Consider the following 19,685-nt stretch of genomic DNA (forward strand, 5'->3'; position numbering starts at 1 on the left):
ACTCACAGCATTGAGCTCCCCAGTTCTGGGGCCCCATGGTGGATTTGTCTCCAGTAAAACATCACAGTCTAGACCCTTTTCCTCACAGGGGCCAACCCCAGAATCACTTGAAAGAAAAACATATTTAAAAATTTCAGTGAAGTTATGCCTTTTTTATTGTGAATATTTTGTAAATCACTCTTTAGAAAGAAAGGCAGTTATGCCAGTTCAACATTTGTATTTCTTAATTCATCTGGTGACTCACCTAACAGACACCCTAACAGGGGAGCACCATTACACTACAAGCATCATGCATGCCAGACGATGAAAAGGCTGCTACGATTGGTACTGCTTTGGGAACTGCCGCCACTAAAGGTCCCCCAATCCCCAACATGACAGCCTGCTGCAACTGGATAATGATGGATAATGTCAGAAATTACTGAATTCAAGGAGTTTGAACTCATGGAAAAATTACCTGAACCATCAACTTTCTGATTGTATCAATCAAGCATTTAAGAAGGGTGTAAGCAAGTTGGGGGGAAAACCTTAAAAATTGGACTGAAGGTCCCAACATTTTAAATCACCAATGATCCCTTCACTAGTCTAATCGCTAATGACCCCTTCACTAGTTTAATCACCAATGACCCTTCACTAGTTTAATCACCAATGACCCTTCACTAGTTTAATCACCAATGACCTCTTCACTATTTAATCACCAATGACCCTTCATTCGTTTAACCAACTACCCCTTCACTAGTTTAACCACCAATGGCCCCTTCACTAGTTTAATCACCAATGACCCTTCACTAGTTTAATCACCAATGACCCTCACTAGTTTAATCACCAGTGACCCTTCACTAGTTTAATCAATGACCCTTCACTAGTTTAATCACCAATGACCCTCATTAGTTTAATCAATGACCCTCACTAGTTTAATCAATGACCCTCACTAGTTTAATCACAATGACCTTCACTAGTTTAATCACCAATGACCCTCACTAGTTTAATCACCAATGACCCTTCACTAGTTAATCACCAATGACCCTCACTAGTTTAATCACCAATGACCCTCACTAGTTTAATCACCAATGACCCTTCACTAGTTTAATCACCAATGACCCTCACTAGTTTTTATCAATGACCCAATGACCCTCACTAGTTTAATCGTCAATGACCCTCACTAGTTTAATCACCAATGACCCTCACTAGTTTAATCACCAATGACCCTCACTAGTTTAATCACAATGATGCCTTCACTAGTTTAATCACCAATGACCCTCACTAGTTTAATCACCAATGGCCCTCACTAGTTTAATCACCAATGACCCTCACTAGTTTAATCACCAATGACCCTTCACTAGTTTAATCACCAATGACCCTTCACTAGTTTAATCACCAATGACCTCTTTACTAGTTTTATCACCAATGACCCCTTTCACTAATTTTCCCTCTTCTTGGACTGCCAATATTTTAAAATGTTTTGCAAACACTTGTTTGCTCTTATTGGAAGTTAACACGTAATTTCAGTGAAGTTTTCTGAAGTAATGTAAACTATTTGAGGACTGACATTACTGATTTGGGGAAGTACTAGGGACAGGGAATTCTGAGGTGGGAACCACTGAATAAAGCTGCAGTACAGTGGTTTGTTTCGTTTTGTTTTTTCTCACCTAACTGTATCTTTAGAAAAAGGCACAACAATGACATCTTTGTGACTGAGCAGATCGTCCAGTATTCTAGTGGTCGGACAGGACAGCAAATCCCCACCTTCACCTTGATCACAAAGAGCAACCATGTGGTCCCTCACTTTACAACCCTGTCATGTAAGAGACACTACGTTAGAGACATTCCTTCAAAGATCACTCCATGTTTTTGTCTTTCTTTCACCAGCCATATCAACCATTTTACAAATTTTCTTGTGAAAATATACAGAAAAGATCATGAAACACAAATGTACATAATACCCTAGAACAGCACTGTAACCACCATGCACATCAAGAAACAGAATGCTGTCAACACTCCAGGAGCCCACATGTGCCCACCCCCAATCACAAAGGTCTCTCTCTCACCAAAAGGTGACCCCTCTCCTGACTTCGATGGTGATCACTTCTTTGCTTTACTTTATACTTTTACCACCTAAGGGTGTGCACCCCGAAACAGTACTGTTAGTTTTGCCCCTTTTGTTTAAACATTTTATTTTTATAATTCAGTCCCATGGTATTGCATGTAACAGTAACATTTGCTTTAATGCATAGTATTCCACTGTATGAATGAACACAATTTATTTATTTTCCTGTTGATAGATGGGTTGTTTCCAGTTTGGGGACAGCACAAATACTGCTATAAACATTCTTTTACATGTTTCCTGGGGCACAAGTACATGCATGTGTCAAATATATTGCGATCAACAGCATATGAGACTTCCCGTTACTCCACGTCCTTTGCTAACACTCAGACATTTTAATTTTCTGGTGGGTGTGTAGTGGCATCTCATTGTGGTGTTAATGTGCACTTCCTCAATTACAAATGAGGTTGAGCTCCTTTATACGTTTACTGGACATGAGAATTTTTTTCTTGTGTGAAATACCTAGTCTTTTTTTTTTCTTATTGATTTATAGGAGTCTTACAATATATTCTTAGTATGGTATGGTTACACAACATTGTGAATGACTGTTGTTGTAGAGCAGATCCCAACTCACAGTGACTCATGGGTGCAGAGCAGAACGTTACAGGGTTTCCACGGCTGTGACCTTTCAGAAGCAGACTGCCAGGCCTGTCTCTTGAGGTGTTTCTGGGTGGGTTTGAATTGCCAATCTTTTTAATATGAACCTTTTACGGATATATGTGTTGCTAATATCCCTTTCTACCTGTGAGTTTGTCTTCACAGTCTTAACTGATTTAATATAACCGATGAATTTATCAATCTCTTCCTTTATGGTATTATCTGTTAACAGCTGTATTAGTTTGCCCTTCACATATGGGAAACCCTGGTGGCGTAGTGGTTAAGCACTACAGCTGCTAACCAAAGGGTCGGCAGTTCGAATCCGCCAGGCGCTCCTTGGAAACTCTGTAGGGCAGTTCTACTCTGTCCTATACGGTCGCTATGAGTCGGAATCGACTCAAAGGCACTGGGTGGGATTTTTTCACATATGTTCCTTTTTTTGTGATAGAATGGGACAGATGCCCAATTCTATTTTTTTCCCATATTGGTACCCAAATGTCCTAGCACCTCTCTTTGGGAAAGGCCACCCTTTGCCCAGTGCTCTGGGTGCCACTTTGGTCAGCCATACGTGTGGCTTTGTTTCTACACAGGCAGTCCCTGACTCATGACTGCCTTAAGTCGGTTCTGACATAGGTTAAATATCATTTTTTTAGTTGTCATTATTAGTGCCTTTTATTATCAGTATCTTTATAAATCCTATCTTTGAACACCTGTGAATGAACACCTGAGAGTTGTAGCAACAGCAAATTACGTGCTCCAACAGCATACATAGTACACAGTACTAACGATAAGATGTACCAAGACCCTCTCCCCCCAAAACACTGCTGTTAAGTGTGGTTTGTAGTAACTCGAATACGTCTTAAGTCGGAAACTACCTGTATTCTGTTCTCTTCTACGTCCACTTGTCTCTTTGCCAGTATCACCTGTCTAAATTATCACAGCTTTATAATAAATCTTGGTATCTAGTAAGTCCTTCTACCTTTGTCATCTCTGAGAGTATTCTGACTCTACTTGGCCCTCTGCATTTCCATATAAATCTTAGAGTCAGCTTAGCAAAGTTCCTAATAAAAATTTATTGGGATTTTTATTGAGATTGCATTGATCTATATAGATCAGTTTGACAAGTACCTACATCTTACAATAGTAAGTTTTCCAATCTATGAACATGGTACAACAATACTATCATTTTTTAAGTCTTCTTTATTTTCTCTCAATAATGTTTTATGTTTTCTTTGTAGAGGTCTTGCACATATTGTTAGATTTATTCCTGTTGTTGCTGTGTGCCATCAAGTCGATTCGACTCAGAGCCATCCTATATAACAAAGCAGAACTGCCCCATAGTGTTTCCCAGGCTGTAACCTTTACAGGAGCAGATCACTAGGTCTTTTCTCCTGCGGAGCGGCTGGTGGGCTTCAACCACCAACCTTTTCCTTGGCAGCTGAGGCTTAACAATTGCACCATCTGGGCTCCTTAGATTTATTCCTGGGACTTGACAGTTTTCATGCTGTTGTAAATGGTTTTTAATAAATTTCATTTTTTAATTCTGTTGGTATATAGCAATACAACTGATTTTTGTAAGTTGATTTTTAAGAGATCAACCTTCCCCTTTAACGTGTTATTGTAGCAAATTATACTGATTGTCTAGTGTTAAACCAATCTTGCAGCCTAAAAATAAACCCAAGTTCTCCATGATAAGTATCCTTTTTATATATTGCTGGATTTAGATGGCGAAGACTTTGTTTACAGATTTTGAATTCATATTCATGAGTAACAGTGCCCTATAATTTTCCTTCGCCATATTGTTCTTGTCAGCTTTTCATAAATTATATTAGCCTCATAAAATGATTTGGGGAATGTGCTTTTTTCATTTCCTGGAAGAGTTTGTTCAAGTTTGCCATTACTTCCCTAAACAGTTGGTAGAATCTGCTGGTACAGGAATCTGGGTGTAAACAGTTTTCTTTGTGGAAAAACTATTTTTACTGGTTAAATTTCTTTAAGAGATATGAGTTGAAATCGACTCAATGGCAATGGGTTTTGGTTTTTCGGTATGTTTTAGATCTCTCTCTTAAGAGATTTGCTTCCCTTCCCCCATCACACACTGACACATTCTGTCTTTTCACTGGAACGCTTAAACTATTTAATGTAAATTTGAGCTTATATCCACCACCTGATTATATGCTCTTCAGTGTTCCTCTTTCTCTTCTTTTGGATTTTTAAGAATCATTCCACCCTCCCCTCACACACATTAATTTGAAGTTATACATTCTTTTAGCCTTTTAGTGGTTACCCTAGAACTTATAACTTGCGTTTTTAATACCCTCCTCCCAGATAATGCAAGACCTTTTAAATTCCATTTCATCACCCTCCTGGCTTACAGGCTATTGTTGCAGGGTTTTAAATTTATACTTTACATTGCATAGTATATATTAATTATTTTATATTTTTTGAATTATTAATATAGTTGACATGTAATTATATATTTACTATATTACACATCACATACATATGTATACATCCACAAAACATTACCATCATTGTTTTAATATAGTCAACGTTCATTTAGAATTACCAATATATTCATTTCTTTCTTTGGTCTCCATTCCTTCTTGCATGTCAAGAACATCCTTTAGCGTTTCTTTTAAAGCAATTTGCTGGTTACAAATTGCCTCAGTTTTTGTTTGTCTAAACATGTCTTTATTTTGCCTTTAGAGAATATTTAAGTGAATGCATAGATTTCTAGATGAATTATTTCTCTTAGTACACTGAAGACCTTGTGGGCTGTATTCTGGCTTCCACTGTCACTATTGAGAAGTGAGTTCTGTAATTACTGATGTTTTGAAGCGATTTCATACTTTTTCCCACTGGCTGCTTTTAAAATGTCTTCTTTGTGCCTTTCTTCAGGTTCACTAGGACATGTGTAGGTACAGATTTCTTATTATCCTATTGGGAATCACTGGAATTCTTGAAAACATAACATCTTCCAAAGGTTTTGAAAATCTCAGTTACTCTCTCTTCGAATTCTGCCATTCTCTTTCTCTTCTCCTATTGAGAATGCAGTTAAATACGTGTCATATCTTCTCACTGTACTCTCCAGATCTCTTACTCTCTTAAATTTCTCACCATTTTGTACTTCATTCTGGATACTTTCTTCTGACTTACCTTTCAGTTAACTAATTCCTTCTTCAGCTGTGTCTTAATATGCTGCTAAATTAGTCCCTGAGTTTAAATTTGTTATTGACTTTTTCAGTTTTAGCATCCTTGTTTTCGTTTAAACATTCTTCGTCGCTTTTTATAGTTTATAATTAATTCCCTGCTAAAAATTTCCAAGCTTGGCTTATATTAATCTAAACTAGTAATCCTATTTTTTTTTTCAGTCCATGTCAATAATTCCAATATTTGTAGTTCTGTTGTCTAAGTTTCTGCTGTTCCCATTCATGATAATTTGTTTCCATCTATGTCACATTATCTTTGTGTGCTGAATATTTTGTTAGAAAAACTATTTGTAGAAATAAGCAGAGGCCTAGAATAATGTCCCCTCTCTCCAAAGAAGGTTTTTACTGCTTTTTTCAGGTGTCTTGGGACAGTGGCAATCTAAGATTACCTTAATCCAAATTCACAGCTTGAAATTTTCTGGGCCACCCAAATGAATCAAAGCCAGGATGCTATCCAGGCAAGGGCTGGTTTGCTTTGGGTATATGCTTATTCTCTTTGGGAACACTACTTATGGTGTACGGGTGGAATATTATTCATTCATGTTTCTACTCTTAGCAGACCTTGGACCCTGACCACTTTCACACATCCTGATACAGCTTAGCCTCCCAGCCACCTCTTCCAGTTTGGTAATCGCCCCCAAAACAAAGATGGCCCTTAGTACCAGTTCACCTCTATAGGTTCCCATTATCTCCCGTATCTTTATGCTAATTCCTTACTATCCCATTAGCTCTTTGATGCTTTTAATACGATGGCCTTTACATTCCATCTACTTTTTTTGGTTCACTTTTGATGGGAGGATTGGTCTGAATTACTTAGTTTGCTATTACTGAAAATATAAATCACTATATGAGCTATTTAGATTTCAACTAGAAATCATCTCAATTGTTATCCATTAAGTTGCATACCAGGCTTATCATACAATTTAATTACTATTTTATTCCTTGAATTCTCTCAAAATGAGTATTAATAGTTAATGAATCAATAAATAGATAATAACAAGCAAAAGAGTTACAATTTTTAGAAGTCTATTTAGTTCAAAACACTGTGGAAACGTGATTGTTAAAATGGAAACATCTTGAACACAGATAAATGCGATAACTAAAAATCATGTTTACACCAAAACATAACAGTAATCAGGAATTAATGAAACACCTTGGGCCTGTCAAAGCTAATCCAGTTTTGCTCAAAGTCTCACATCCAATTTAAAATAGCTTTGTATATGCAAATACATACCTAAAACCTTAAATATGAACATTACATAAAGGAACCTTATTACCTCACCAATAAAATTTCTGATGAATCAAAGTTAGTAACAGATTGCAAACATGACAAACCTAATCCAATTTACATTTCATGATCCATCGTTTCAGTAACATTCACGCCTATGTCCAAAATCCCTTGCCCCTAAACTTCATCGTACCTATCTGGGAAAACACCAACTCTAGGGGAGCTCAAAGACCCATCTTCTCCATGCCTGTACTCACAGTCGAAGGCCGGTGATGAAAGTGATATAAAAAGGCAAGTTGGATTTCACTATAAATTTATGATTACCAACCTCTAAAGGGTCCTTAAACTACCTGACAACCTACATTTCTCTAGAAAATTCACTTCCCTGTTTTCCGAAACAACTATTTCAAACTTTCTGTGCTTTCTTTAAACCCTGGAACCTTCTCTCTTAGAAGATGGCTTTACCTTCTATTTTACATAGAATAGGAAAGGCAATGGATTGGAACAAGTTATCATCCAAAAGACACTCCCAATTTTAATAATATCTGCAATCATCCTATTCTTCCTCCGTTTATAATAGAGACGCTGTCTTTCCTTTTGTCTAAACTAACACAGCCACTTGTGCTTAGGATCCCATGCCACTCTTCTTCCTCATGAATCTTACACTATCAGCCTCTCCTTCTCAATGGGATCCTCTCCACTGACTTTAAAGTGTCTCCCCTTCGAAAACAAAACAAAAACAATAAACATCCGTAACCTAATTACTGATCCTTCTCCTTCCTTGCTCAAATTTCCCCAAAGAGCTCTTATTCATACTTCCTCCAATTCACCACCTACTCACCCCTCGCCCCCCACCAATATGGCTTCTGGATGTAGCACTGCACCAAAACAGCCCATGCTAAGGTCACTAGTGAACTCCAGGTCACCAAAGCTAAAGGATATGTTTCTTCCTTTATTTTATTTGACCTTTCCACAGTACTTGGCACCAAGGACTGGTCTGTTTTTCTTTACATACTGCTTCTTTAACTTCCATGATAACATCCTTGGTTTTCCTCCCATCATCTGGCTGCTCCTGATTACTCTCTGCAGGCTCATACTTCTCTATGTAGCCTTTAAATGCTGTCTTTTCTTTAGGCTTCATCCTTAGACCCTTTTGCTCTTACATTTACCAATACCTGGTGGCTTCCTTCAATTATTACTTATTTGCAAGAAGTCTTACAAACTATTAATTCTAGCCTGGACTACTTCTTTGAGCTCCAAACCCATAAATCTAACAGTCTCTGCCAAGTATACCATAAAGTATCTCAAATAGAATTCATGGGCTTCTCTCTAAACCTCATTTCTTCTGCTGTTTCCTCTTCAGTGAATAATGCTACCATCTTGCACAAGCAAGAAACTGAGTCATCCTTGACTTCTCTCCCTCTCTCCACAATACTATCTATTAAGTCATTTCAGTTTTACCTCCTAAATCTTGAATTCATCCACTTCTTTGCATCTCTACTACCCTAGTCCAAGCTATCATCCTGTCTAAGAGTACTATAGTAGCTCCCTCTTGTGCCTGAATCCACGGACTAACCCATAAACCATTCTCTTCACTGCAACTGGTATTTTCCAAATTCAGGATAAAAGAAAAACTCTAACATGGCCTACAAAGTCCTGCTCTGCATGGTGCAGCCCCTACCTACCTCTCTGGCCTTGTCTTGGACTAGGCATGTTTTCTGTAACGGCCACAGCAGCCTTCTTTCAGTCTCCTTTAGGCCTTGCTGCTCTGACTGGAATGCTATTCCTTCCATCTTTGCCTCACACGCACCTATTATCCTTCAGATCTCACCCAAATGTCGACTCCTTAAGGGGGCATTCCCTGACTTCAATGGCCAGGTGACAGCAGCTTATTATAGACATTTGTGGCCCTGTGTACTTCTTCAAACACTCATCAGAGGTACAATTTTACAACTCTTTGTATACCTTTTTTTTTTTCCTTTTTGATATTAATGACTGAACTATAAGCTCCATGGACACAGAAACTAATTTTACACACTGCTCTCTACTTTGCACAGCGAATGGTACATTTTAGTGTTATAAATATTTTTTGTCTGGATGATGACAAGGAAGAGCTTTAGGTTCCTTTCATTCACTCATGAAATTTAATGACATAATGATTCCAAAAGTGTTAGTGACCAAGGAATCTAACCTATTGCAATACTCACATATTACACCAAGATACGCGCGCAAGGGTGTTCACTGAAACACTGTAATACCATCAATCTGGGAACAACCTAAATGTTCACCAATAGGAGAATGGTTAAATAAACTGGGATATACACACAGCTTTGAATATTACACAGCAGCTAAATAAAACGACACAGAGAGATAATCTACGTATATCACTCAGTGAAAGAATAATATCAATAGCGTGATCTCCTTTCCAATATAAAATGACACAGAGAGATAACTTAGGTATATCACTGAGTGAAATAATAATATAAATAGCATGATCTCATTTCCAATATAAAAATTATATATAATTTGTACTTGAAGTATACAAATAAGTATACAAATACAAACGAAACTGTTAACTAAGAAGAGGTGGAGAAGGTGGGAGCGGTGTGAAGAGGGGTTTCTTTTTTTTTTACTCAAAATATTTATGTATTGTTTGAAGTGTTTTCTATATGGATGTATTACTTTTATACTTTAAAAATAACAAAAGGGGAGAGGATTTAAATAAAAAGTGTTAGTGAGTGCTGTATGTAACTACAAATGGGCAATATTCAAAATTTACCTTTGTCAGCTGAGTGGGATCAAACCGAAGAACTTTTTGGTTGCAGCAGGGATAAATTCCAGTGCCCACGGTGCTTGGTGAGCTCACTGCAGTGGGGTAGACCACTGTTTCTGAGTGATACTGACAGTGTGAGAATTCAGTACAGAGAAAAGCCTGAAGAAAAGAAGTACGTAAAAATAAACCATTACTGCTTCCACAAGGAAATTATGCCTATCAAAACACAAGAAGATCGCATACTGTTTGATTCCATTGACATGTACTGTACAGAAAAGGCACATCTATGGAGCCGCAAAGTAGATTAGTGGTTGCCTGGGGTAGGGGTGAGAATGGGGGGTGACTACAAATGACCACGAGGGACCTTCTAGGGTGATGGAAATGCTCTAAACCTGGATTGTGAAGATGACCACACAACTCCATAAATTCACTGTAAAATCACTGAGTTGTACACTTAAAAATGAGTGACTTGGCGGCACACAAAACTTTATTCAAATTTCAGGTGGATTAAACTGATCTTAGGGGCCCTGGTGGCCCAGTGGTTAAAGTGCTCGGCTACTAGCCGAACAGTCAATGGTTTGAACCCACCAGCTGCTCCTCAGGAGGAAAGCGGCATCTGCTTCCATAAAGGCTACAGCCTTGGAAACCCTATGGGGCAGTGCTACTCTGACCTACAGGGTCGCTATGAGTCGGAATCAACTTGATGGTAGTGGGTAATGGTAAACTGACCTCGATGTTCATGCAATTTTATAACTGGCTAGTCACCTCAAAAGTTTTCAGTGGAAAGTAAAATATAAGTTTGTCTAACTTGATTATTCCCTGATATACTATTTAAGCTAAATATTTAGCATCAGTACTAATGAGAACTGTTGAGTAACTCTGAATCATGAATGAAAAAACTTATCAAGGTTTAATTATAAAAATAATAGGTTTCAGATATGTTTATAAGTTGGTTAAAATTCTAAGAACATAACAAAATTAACAATTCTAAACAGTGACAATCCTGAAAACAAAAGCAAGACGGAATAACTATAATTCAGAATTCTTAGTTCCAATTATGATTTCGAAACAAAGGTTTTTAATTAAAAAAATTTTTTTGAGAGTCTGATGAAAGCTATCAGGTGTACACTCTCATACACACAATATTTTGCATACAAATTCAGGTGGTTTATAAACTCTCCATAATAAATATTAAAAATCATTATTCAATTTGTTAGAAAAAACTCCCCCAAATTTTCTGCATTCTAACATGCTAAGCAAGTCTGGTTTTAGAAGCTTGATATCCCTGATTGATTATAAGCGATACCCCAATCATGGGATGGCTCACTACTTTTCTGCTGGTTTAAAAATGAAACAAAACAAAACAAAAAAAAAACAACTGACAATGCCAAGTGCCAAAGTACTTCAGTAAACCTGATTTTCAAAAAAACATGGGTACGTAGGAAGTCAGTTAGGTGGAACTTATGCAGTTTGAAAAAATCCTATCCCTAATGGTTTTGATAAGCTGCTCTTCCATCCCTCCACTGAAAATAATCACCCACATGAGATAATAAAATCGACAGGGCAGGGAGACTTCAGGGTTCATAGGAAATCTTACACAGAACACTCTGAATTTACACATAAGATTAATTAGGAATGAGCGGGACTATAAAGACCTGCTTACTTTATAAAAGGGCCATGGTGGCAAAAGCAGAGAATCCTAGCCACTAGACCACCAGGAACAGGTGGGTTTACCTTAGAGTCCTTCAAATAGCAAGGTTTCTGGTGTTTTTATTATAGATTTCCTTCGTAAAACATGAACTAGAACTTTTTTTGGGAACACAGTCATTGTGATAAAAGGGCACATATCAGCACCCAGTCTGCAAAGGTGCTTCTGGGTTTCTAGAGAAACTTATGGGCCAGTGGAAAAACAGTTTTGGCTAGAAATAATTAGGGGAAAGGAGGGTATTGCATTTTTTTTTTTCATACTGAGAAAATGGATTTGGTCACTTAAAACCTGTTGTTTTTCTAAAAATTGAGCAAGGCACTGATTGCTGCAGCGATGGAAATAAAAAGGGGGAGGAAGAAACATGACAGAGAAACGAGGCCAGATGTAGGCAATGTTTAACCGTTTAACTGTTATTTTTCTACTAGATTCTTAAAGAGATGTCAGATATTGTCCAAACACAATCAAACATACTAATCAAACCGAATATATTAAAAGGGTCTTTTCCTCAATGTTTGCAGAAGAGGATAAAAAAATGCTCACTTGACAACATCTTGAGCAAGTCAGCCAGTTGACGGTTCCCCACAAGCGCCAATATACATCTCTCCAAGATTTTAATTCTTCAAAAAAACTATTCAAATACTCGTGAACATCCCAAGTCTTGTCTCTGGGGAAAAAGAACCTCAAATGTTACATTATTTTACAAGCAAGCAATATAAACCGTGCGTTTTAAACAGGTGTTTTAAAGTTTGTGGCTTATTTCCAAGAACATTTCCCCAAATAATGCATGTAGTATAGACTGCAGTACAAGGGAGGTAAAATTTCTTTTGGGAGTTTACTCTGTGGCATGAAAAGGCATGAAAAGTTCACTGCCAGATTATTTGCTAACCTGGATAGAGTTATAAATCGAACACAGCTTGAAGCAGGCCAACAATTAGGACTTAGGAATACATTGTTAAACAGAATCTTTATTATAACTGCATGTGTTGTAAGGTAAGTTGATATTAATTATTGGTGATTCTAAACATTTCCTTAATATAGTAGTTCTTTATATTATTTTCAAAAGACATTTTCTAATAATTGACTAAAATAGCTTGTTATATACAACCAGGTCTAGGTAATACACATTTTGTAATTAAATAATATAAAGTTAAAAAATAGCAAAGGCTTAAAACTAACTTGCCATGATCACGTGTAATTCCAGTGCCTATTTTTTTTTAAAACCTTTATTTTAATCTTTTCTAACTTTTGCTATTTTTTTCCATAGCTCAACAAATAACAAAATGTCATCATGAATTTCAAATCACATAGGAACAATCTGTTTTAAAAATTATTTAAAGACAATTTTTAAAATGTATGCCTCAACAGCAGACTTGAAAAAAAAAAAAAACAAAAACTGATGCTGCCCCAAGTCGATTCTGATGCATAGTGACCCTACAGGACAGAGTGGAACTGTCCCATAGGGTTTCCAAGGAGCAGCTGGTGGATTCAAACTGCCCATTTATTGGTTAGCAGCCGAGCTCTTAACCACTGCGCCACCATGGCTCCTAGTGTTGACGGTAATAATATTTTTTTCACATACTAACATTAATAGCTATTGCTGTTATAACCCAAAAAACCCAGTGCCCTCGAATCAATTCCAACTCATAGTGACCCTATAGGACAGAGTAGAACTGCCCCATACAGTTTCCAAGGAGCGCCTGGCAGATTCGAACTGCCAACCCTTCGGTTAGCAGCCGTAGCACTTAAACCACCAGGATTTCCAATGCTGTTATAATGGAAGTAATTTTCAAAAGTTGAATCAAATTTTGAGACAAAAAAAAAAAAAAAAAAACTGTAAAATCCCAGGGGCTTAAAGTAACTAATGAAGATTCTTTGATTACTGAGACAAAAATGAAACATTTTAAAGTTCACTGTGCTATTAATAGTAAAATCAAATGTTAAAGGTTTCCCTGCATTGTTGTTGTAATATTTACAGTATTAAATCTAAAATTTGTAGGTTTTTTTCCTTTAATAAAATGCTGTGCATCTTTACAAAGAAGAAAAATGAAAGTAAAAACTAGAATCATCCACAATGCTAACACCCACAGGTAACACCACAGTTGACAACTTCGTGACATGAACATACTTCCAGTTTTGTTTTATGTTTTTGTCACTTAATTTACCACTAATAACCTCTTATGTAAGCACAGTACATGCTTTACTCTTGAAGAGTACACATTACTCTCAATGGGTACACGTTACTCTTAAAGGGTACACATTACTCTTAAAGGGTACACATCAAGAATGGATAGATTTTAATGTGTTTAATTAGGTAGGTGTTTATCTATTTATTTTGCTACTTTAAAAACAGAGCAATAAATATAAGTCCAACATCACCTCTGTGGATAAATTCCTAGCAGTTTGGTATTGTCAAAGAATACACACATTTTAAAGTATCTGCCTTCCTGAAATATTGAACCAATTTACACCTCCCTCCCCCCCATTTCAGAATGAGAACTTGTTTTGTATTTAAAAAGAAAAAAAACAAGGTATGGGTTAATGGAATACTGATGAAATATGATGAACCTATAAATAGATTATGGAAAATTCAATTTTAAGGACAATTTTCCTCACTTGACAAAATTCATTTGGAAGTAAATTCAGTTCTTTTATAAAATTCAATATATTTATACAGATAATTAAAATCTGTTAGTGAAATTATATTTTAATGGCATTGACCAGAATATAATCTTTCATGATTAATACACAATAACTTTATTTTAAAGCTTAAAAAATCATGAAACTTATTCGGTAAGTCAAATGTAGCCTCTATAAGCCGCCTTAGCTTGTTTTGAAGGTAGCATCTTTCTAAATCAAAATTGGACCACATGCATAAAAGGACATTCCGTTCCTCACAGGCACAGTTACGCTTTGATAAACACATTAGAAATTCACATAAAAATGGTGTATTTTATTTTCACTACACCTTAGATGAATATAGATAATATTTCCATGCCGATCCACATTGATTTTTCCAGGAATGCAGGGAATTCTTCTTTCTGTTTCCTTTGTTAAAAGCTTCTTACACAAAGAGCATCTGAAACACGAAGAAGACACTAAAACATTCAAGAAAATTTTAAATGTAGTAAAAGTAGAGAGTTTAGCTGCGTCACATAGCACAGCAATGAGAACCCGTTACCGTACCTGTATAACGTGGCTGCGTTACCCCGAGAGTCTGGATTCAAGTACTCAGGATCAAACAGTCTCTCAATCTTCTTACAAAAAAGTTTACTATTAACAAAAAGGACCAACAAATTAATTTTCTATATTTACTTTACTAAAGTTACTTGATAGTCATTAAAATAAACACTGATCTATTTGTACATGTGTAAGATTAGGTTAATAAATCCTTGGAGAACTTTTTGGCGGTTTATAACACATTATTGGTGCTCTACAAAGTAAACATACCTATTAACAAGAGCTGCTTCATCAAGAATCTGTTTTACAAGAAAAATAACAAACATCTACCTATTTTTAACCTTTTGTTACTATAAAAAGTTATAATTAAGGTAGTGCGTTACTGACACAAGAATAGACAAATCAATGAACAAAATGAAGAACTCTGAAGCAGACTTTACACATATAGACTGCTACCTCATGCTGCATATGACAAGTAATTCAAGACAGATAATAGAAAAACACAGGAGAGTATCTTCACCACCTGTAGGTAAGCAAAGATTTCTGGAACAGAACACAAAATCTCACCCAGTTCCGTGGCTTCAAACTTCATTTACTCTTAAATATCTGTTTTAAACTCTGACCTCTGACCGCACTCCAGGCTTGTACATCCAACTATCTCCCTGCCATTCATTCCTGAATGTCCAATAAGCAGATTAAATAATCTTAAGATCGAAATTCATCTCTTGATTCCTTTCACCCCAATCTTTCCTCTCTCCATAAATGGCAGCACCATCCACTTAGCTGCTCAAGCTCAAATCTTCTCTTTTCCCACACCATTTCATCACAAACTTGTTAAATCTTTCTAACATACCCTGAATTCACCTACCTCTTTCCAGCCCCACTGAGTCTACCCAGTCCACACCCTGTCATCTCTTACTTATCTCCTTGCTTCTATTGTGATACGCTTACAATCTGTTCTCCACATAGCAACTACAACGATCGCTGGAACTTAAATGAGATCAGGGCACTCCTCTGCCACAAAGGAGCGTATCCTTCTTGCTGTGGTCTCAACAGTCCCTGGTGACACGACCATCACTTGCCTCATCTCACACCACCGTGAGTAATACTCAATCTAATTCACTACCACAATATACGCACGTGTACATTACGTAAAATAACTAATTACTAATTTTCATCTTGGCTCTGGATAAATTCCACTTCACTTAAAAGACACTAAAATAAAACAGAAATATATTTCTTCTAACAGAAACATCAGGTTAAAAAATAAATTTATAAAATTACCTCCTAAACTTATCTTTCTTGTCCTTTAAATCATCAACTTCATTGTGTGTGAACAGATCAGCTATACGTGTGAGAAGACTTGAATTAATGCAGTTCATGTTACATGGGGTAGCTACTATGGCGTTCATGTTTTTGTGGCAATACTGAATACACTGTTCAACCTAAAAAAAAAACACAGAATGGAAAATTAATCTTGAAAGTAGTAGCATGAAGTTTCATCAATACTTTTCAAAGACAAAAAGTCATTAAAAGCCTAGCCCATGTATTGTTAGGCACTGACCAGGTTTTGCCTATCTGAGTTAACACATGCTGGTCAAAAGTGGCCCAGCAGGTCAAGTTTATAAACATACATGCACATACCAGGAAAAATAATTTTCACCTTTTTGGAATATTTCAAACACTGAGTAATGATCCCCCTTCATGGATGTGACAAGTATAAATCTTAGTTCACAAACTCAAGTTACAGGATATGTCACTGCCTACAACTAAGTAACAACTTTAAGCCTCCATTTCTCTGGGTGGCAGAAATAAAATCTCAGCCAATTCAGGACTTCCTCAGTTGTGTTGGGTTCCCATCTGACCTTCTTCCCTTCTCTCCAACCTGAGGTATATTTATTTACTTTTTTTTTTTTTAAATAACTTTTATTAAGCTTCAAGTGAACGTTTACAAATCCAATCAGTCTGTCACATATAAGTTTACATACATCTCTCTCCCTACTCCCACTTGCTCTCCCCCTCTTGAGTCAGCCCTTTCAGTCTCTCCTTTCTTGACAATTTTGCCGGCTTCCCTCTCTCTCTATCCTCCCATCCCCCCTCCAGACAAGAGTTGCCAACACAATCTCAAGTGTCCACCTGATATAATTAGCTCACTCTTCATCAGCGTCTCTCTCCCACCCGCTGACCAGTCCCTTTCATGTCTGATGGATGGTTCCTGTCCTGTGTCAACAGAAGGTCTGGGGAGCATGGCCGCCGGGATTCCTCCAGTCTCAGTCAGACCATTAAGTTTGGTCTTTTTATGAGAATTTGGGGTCTGCATCCCACTGATCTCCTGCTCCCTCAGGGGTCCTCTGCTGTGCTCCCTGTCAGGGCAGTCATCGATTGTGGCCGGGCACCAACTAGTTCTTCTGGTCTCAGGATGATGTAGGTCTCTGGTTCATGTGGCCCTTTCTGTCTCTTGGACTCTTAGTTGTCATGTGGCCTTGGTGTTCTTCATTTTCCTTTGCTCCAGGTGGGTTGAGACCAATTGCTGCATCTTAGATGTCTGCTTGTTAGCATTTAAGACCCCAGACGCCATATTTCAAAGTGGGATGCAGAATGATTTCATAATAGAATTATTTTGCCAATTGACTTAGAAGTCCCCGCAAACCATGTTCCCCAGACCCCCGCGCTTGCTCCGCTGACCTTTGAAGCATTCATTTTATCCCGGAAACTTCTTTGCTTTTGATCCAGTCCAATTGAGCTGACCTTCCATGTATTGAGTGTTGTCTTTCCCTTCACCTAAAGCAGTTCTTATCTACTGATTAATCAATAAAAAACCCTCTCCCACCCTCCCTCCCTCCCCCCCTCGTAACCACAAAAGTATGTGTTCTTCTCAGGTTTACTATTTCTCAAGATCTTATAATAGTGGTCTTATACAATATTTGTCCTTTTGCCTCTGACTAATTTCGCTCAGCATAATGCCTTCCAGGTTCCTCCATGTTATGAAATGTTTCACAGATTCGTCACTGTTCTTTATCGATGCATAGTATTCCATTGTGTGAATATACCACAATTTATTTACCCATTCATCCGTTGATGGACACCTTGGTTGCTTCCAACTTTTTGCTATTGTAAACAGAGCTGCAATAAACATGGGTGTGCATATATCTGTTTGTATGAAGGCTCTTGTATCTCTAGGGTCTATTCCTAGGAGTGGGATTTCTGGGTTGTATGGTAGTTCTATTTCTAACTGTTTAAGATAACACCAGATAGATTTCCAAAGTGGTTGTACCATTTTACATTCCCACCAGCAGTGCATGAGAGTTCCAATCTCTCCGCAGCCTCTCCAACATTTATTATTTTGTGTTTTTTGGATTAAGGCCAGCCTTGCTGGTGTGAGATGGAATCTCATCGTAGTTTTAATTTGCATTTCTCTAATGGCTAATGATGGAGAGCATTTTCTCATGTATCTGTTGGCTGCCTGAATATCTTCTTTAGTGAAATGTGTGCTCATATCCTTTGCCCACTTCTTGATTGGGTTGTTTGTCTTTTTGTGGTTGAGTTTTGACAGAATCATGTAGATTTTAGAGATCAGGCGCTGGTCGGAGATGTCAAAGCTGAAAATTCTTTCCCAGTCTGTAGGTGGTCTTTTTACTCTTTTGGAGAAGTCTTTAGATGAGCATAGGTGTTTGATTTTTAGGAGCTCCCAGTTATCGGGTTTCCCTTCATCATTTTTGGTAATGTTTTGTATTCTGTTTATACCTTGTATTAGGGCTCCTAGGGTTGTCCCAATTTTTTCTTCCATGATCTTTATCGTTTTAGTCTTTATGTTTAGGTCTTTGATCCACTTGGAGTTAGTTTTTGTGCATGGTGTGAGGTATGGGTCCTGTTTCATTTTTTTGCAAATGGATATCCAGTTATGCCAGCACCATTTGTTAAAAAGGCTATCTTTTCCCCAGTTAATTGACACTGGTCCTTTGTCAAATATCAGCTGCTCATACGTGGATGGATCTATGTCTGGGTTCTCAATTCTGTTCCATTGGTCTATGTGTCTGTTGTTGTACCAATACCAGGCTGTTTTGACTACTGTGGCTGTATAATAGGTTCTGAAGTCGGGTAAGGTGAGGCCTCCCACTTTCTTCTTCTTTTTCAGTAGTGCTTTGCTTATCCGGGGCTTCTTTCCCTTCCATATGAAATTGGTGATTTGTTTCTCTATCCCCTTAAAATATGACATTGGAATTTGGATCGGAAGTGCGTTAAATGTATAGATGGCTTTTGGTAGAATAGACATTTTTACTATGTTAAGTCTTCCTATCCATGAGCAGGGTATGTTTTTCCACTTAAGTATGTCCTTTTGAATTTCTTGTAGTAGAGCTTTGTAGTTTTCTTTGTATAGGTCTTTTACATCCTTGGTAAGATTTATTCCTAAGTATCTTATCTTCTTGGGGGCTACTGTGAATGGTATTGATTTGGTTATTTCCTCTTCGGTGTTCTTTTTGTTGATGTAGAGGAATCCAAGTGATTTTTGTATGTTTATTTTATAACCTGAGACTCTGCCAAACTCTTCTATTAGTTTCAGTAGTTTTCTGGAGGATTCCTTAGGGTTTTCTGTGTATATAATCATGTCATCTGCAAATAGTGATAACTTTACTTCTTCCTTGCCAATCCGGATACCTTTTATTTCTTTGTCTAGCCTAATTGCCCTGGCTAAGACTTCCAACACGATGTTGAATAAGAGCGGTGATAAAGGGCATCCTTGTCTGGTTCCCGTTCTCAAGGGAAATGCTTTCAGGTTCTCTCCATTTAGAGTGATACTGGCTGTTGGCTTTGCATAGATGCCCTTTATTATGTTGAGGAATTTTCCTTCAATTCCTATTTTGGTAAGAGTTTTTATCATGAATGGGTGT

General features: G+C 37.4%; 1 protein-coding gene across 7 annotated transcripts in view; it reads right to left on the reverse strand.

Annotated features, from left to right (window-relative positions):
* SANBR (SANT and BTB domain regulator of CSR) overlaps nt 1-19,685 on the reverse strand; it is a 101,259-nt gene that overhangs the window by 20,464 nt on the left and 61,110 nt on the right. For all 7 annotated transcript variants that reach the window (XR_007515522.1, XR_007515523.1, XM_049870366.1 and 4 more), the window contains 7 exons: nt 16,081-16,241; nt 14,803-14,889; nt 14,585-14,695; nt 12,160-12,283; nt 9,918-10,070; nt 1,647-1,792; nt 7-106 (listed from right to left, as the gene is read on the reverse strand). Coding sequence is in view for 5 of the 7 variants with exons in the window: in XM_049870366.1 (XP_049726323.1) it covers nt 7-106; nt 1,647-1,792; nt 9,918-10,070; nt 12,160-12,283; nt 14,585-14,695; nt 14,803-14,889; nt 16,081-16,241 (882 nt within the window). In the remaining 2 variants the exon portion in view is untranslated. The remainder of the gene's footprint in view (nt 1-6; nt 107-1,646; nt 1,793-9,917; nt 10,071-12,159; nt 12,284-14,584; nt 14,696-14,802; nt 14,890-16,080; nt 16,242-19,685) is intronic.

Source organism: Elephas maximus, chromosome 26 (genome assembly GCF_024166365.1).
Source record: "Elephas maximus indicus isolate mEleMax1 chromosome 26, mEleMax1 primary haplotype, whole genome shotgun sequence".
NCBI lineage: Eukaryota > Metazoa > Chordata > Mammalia > Proboscidea > Elephantidae > Elephas > Elephas maximus.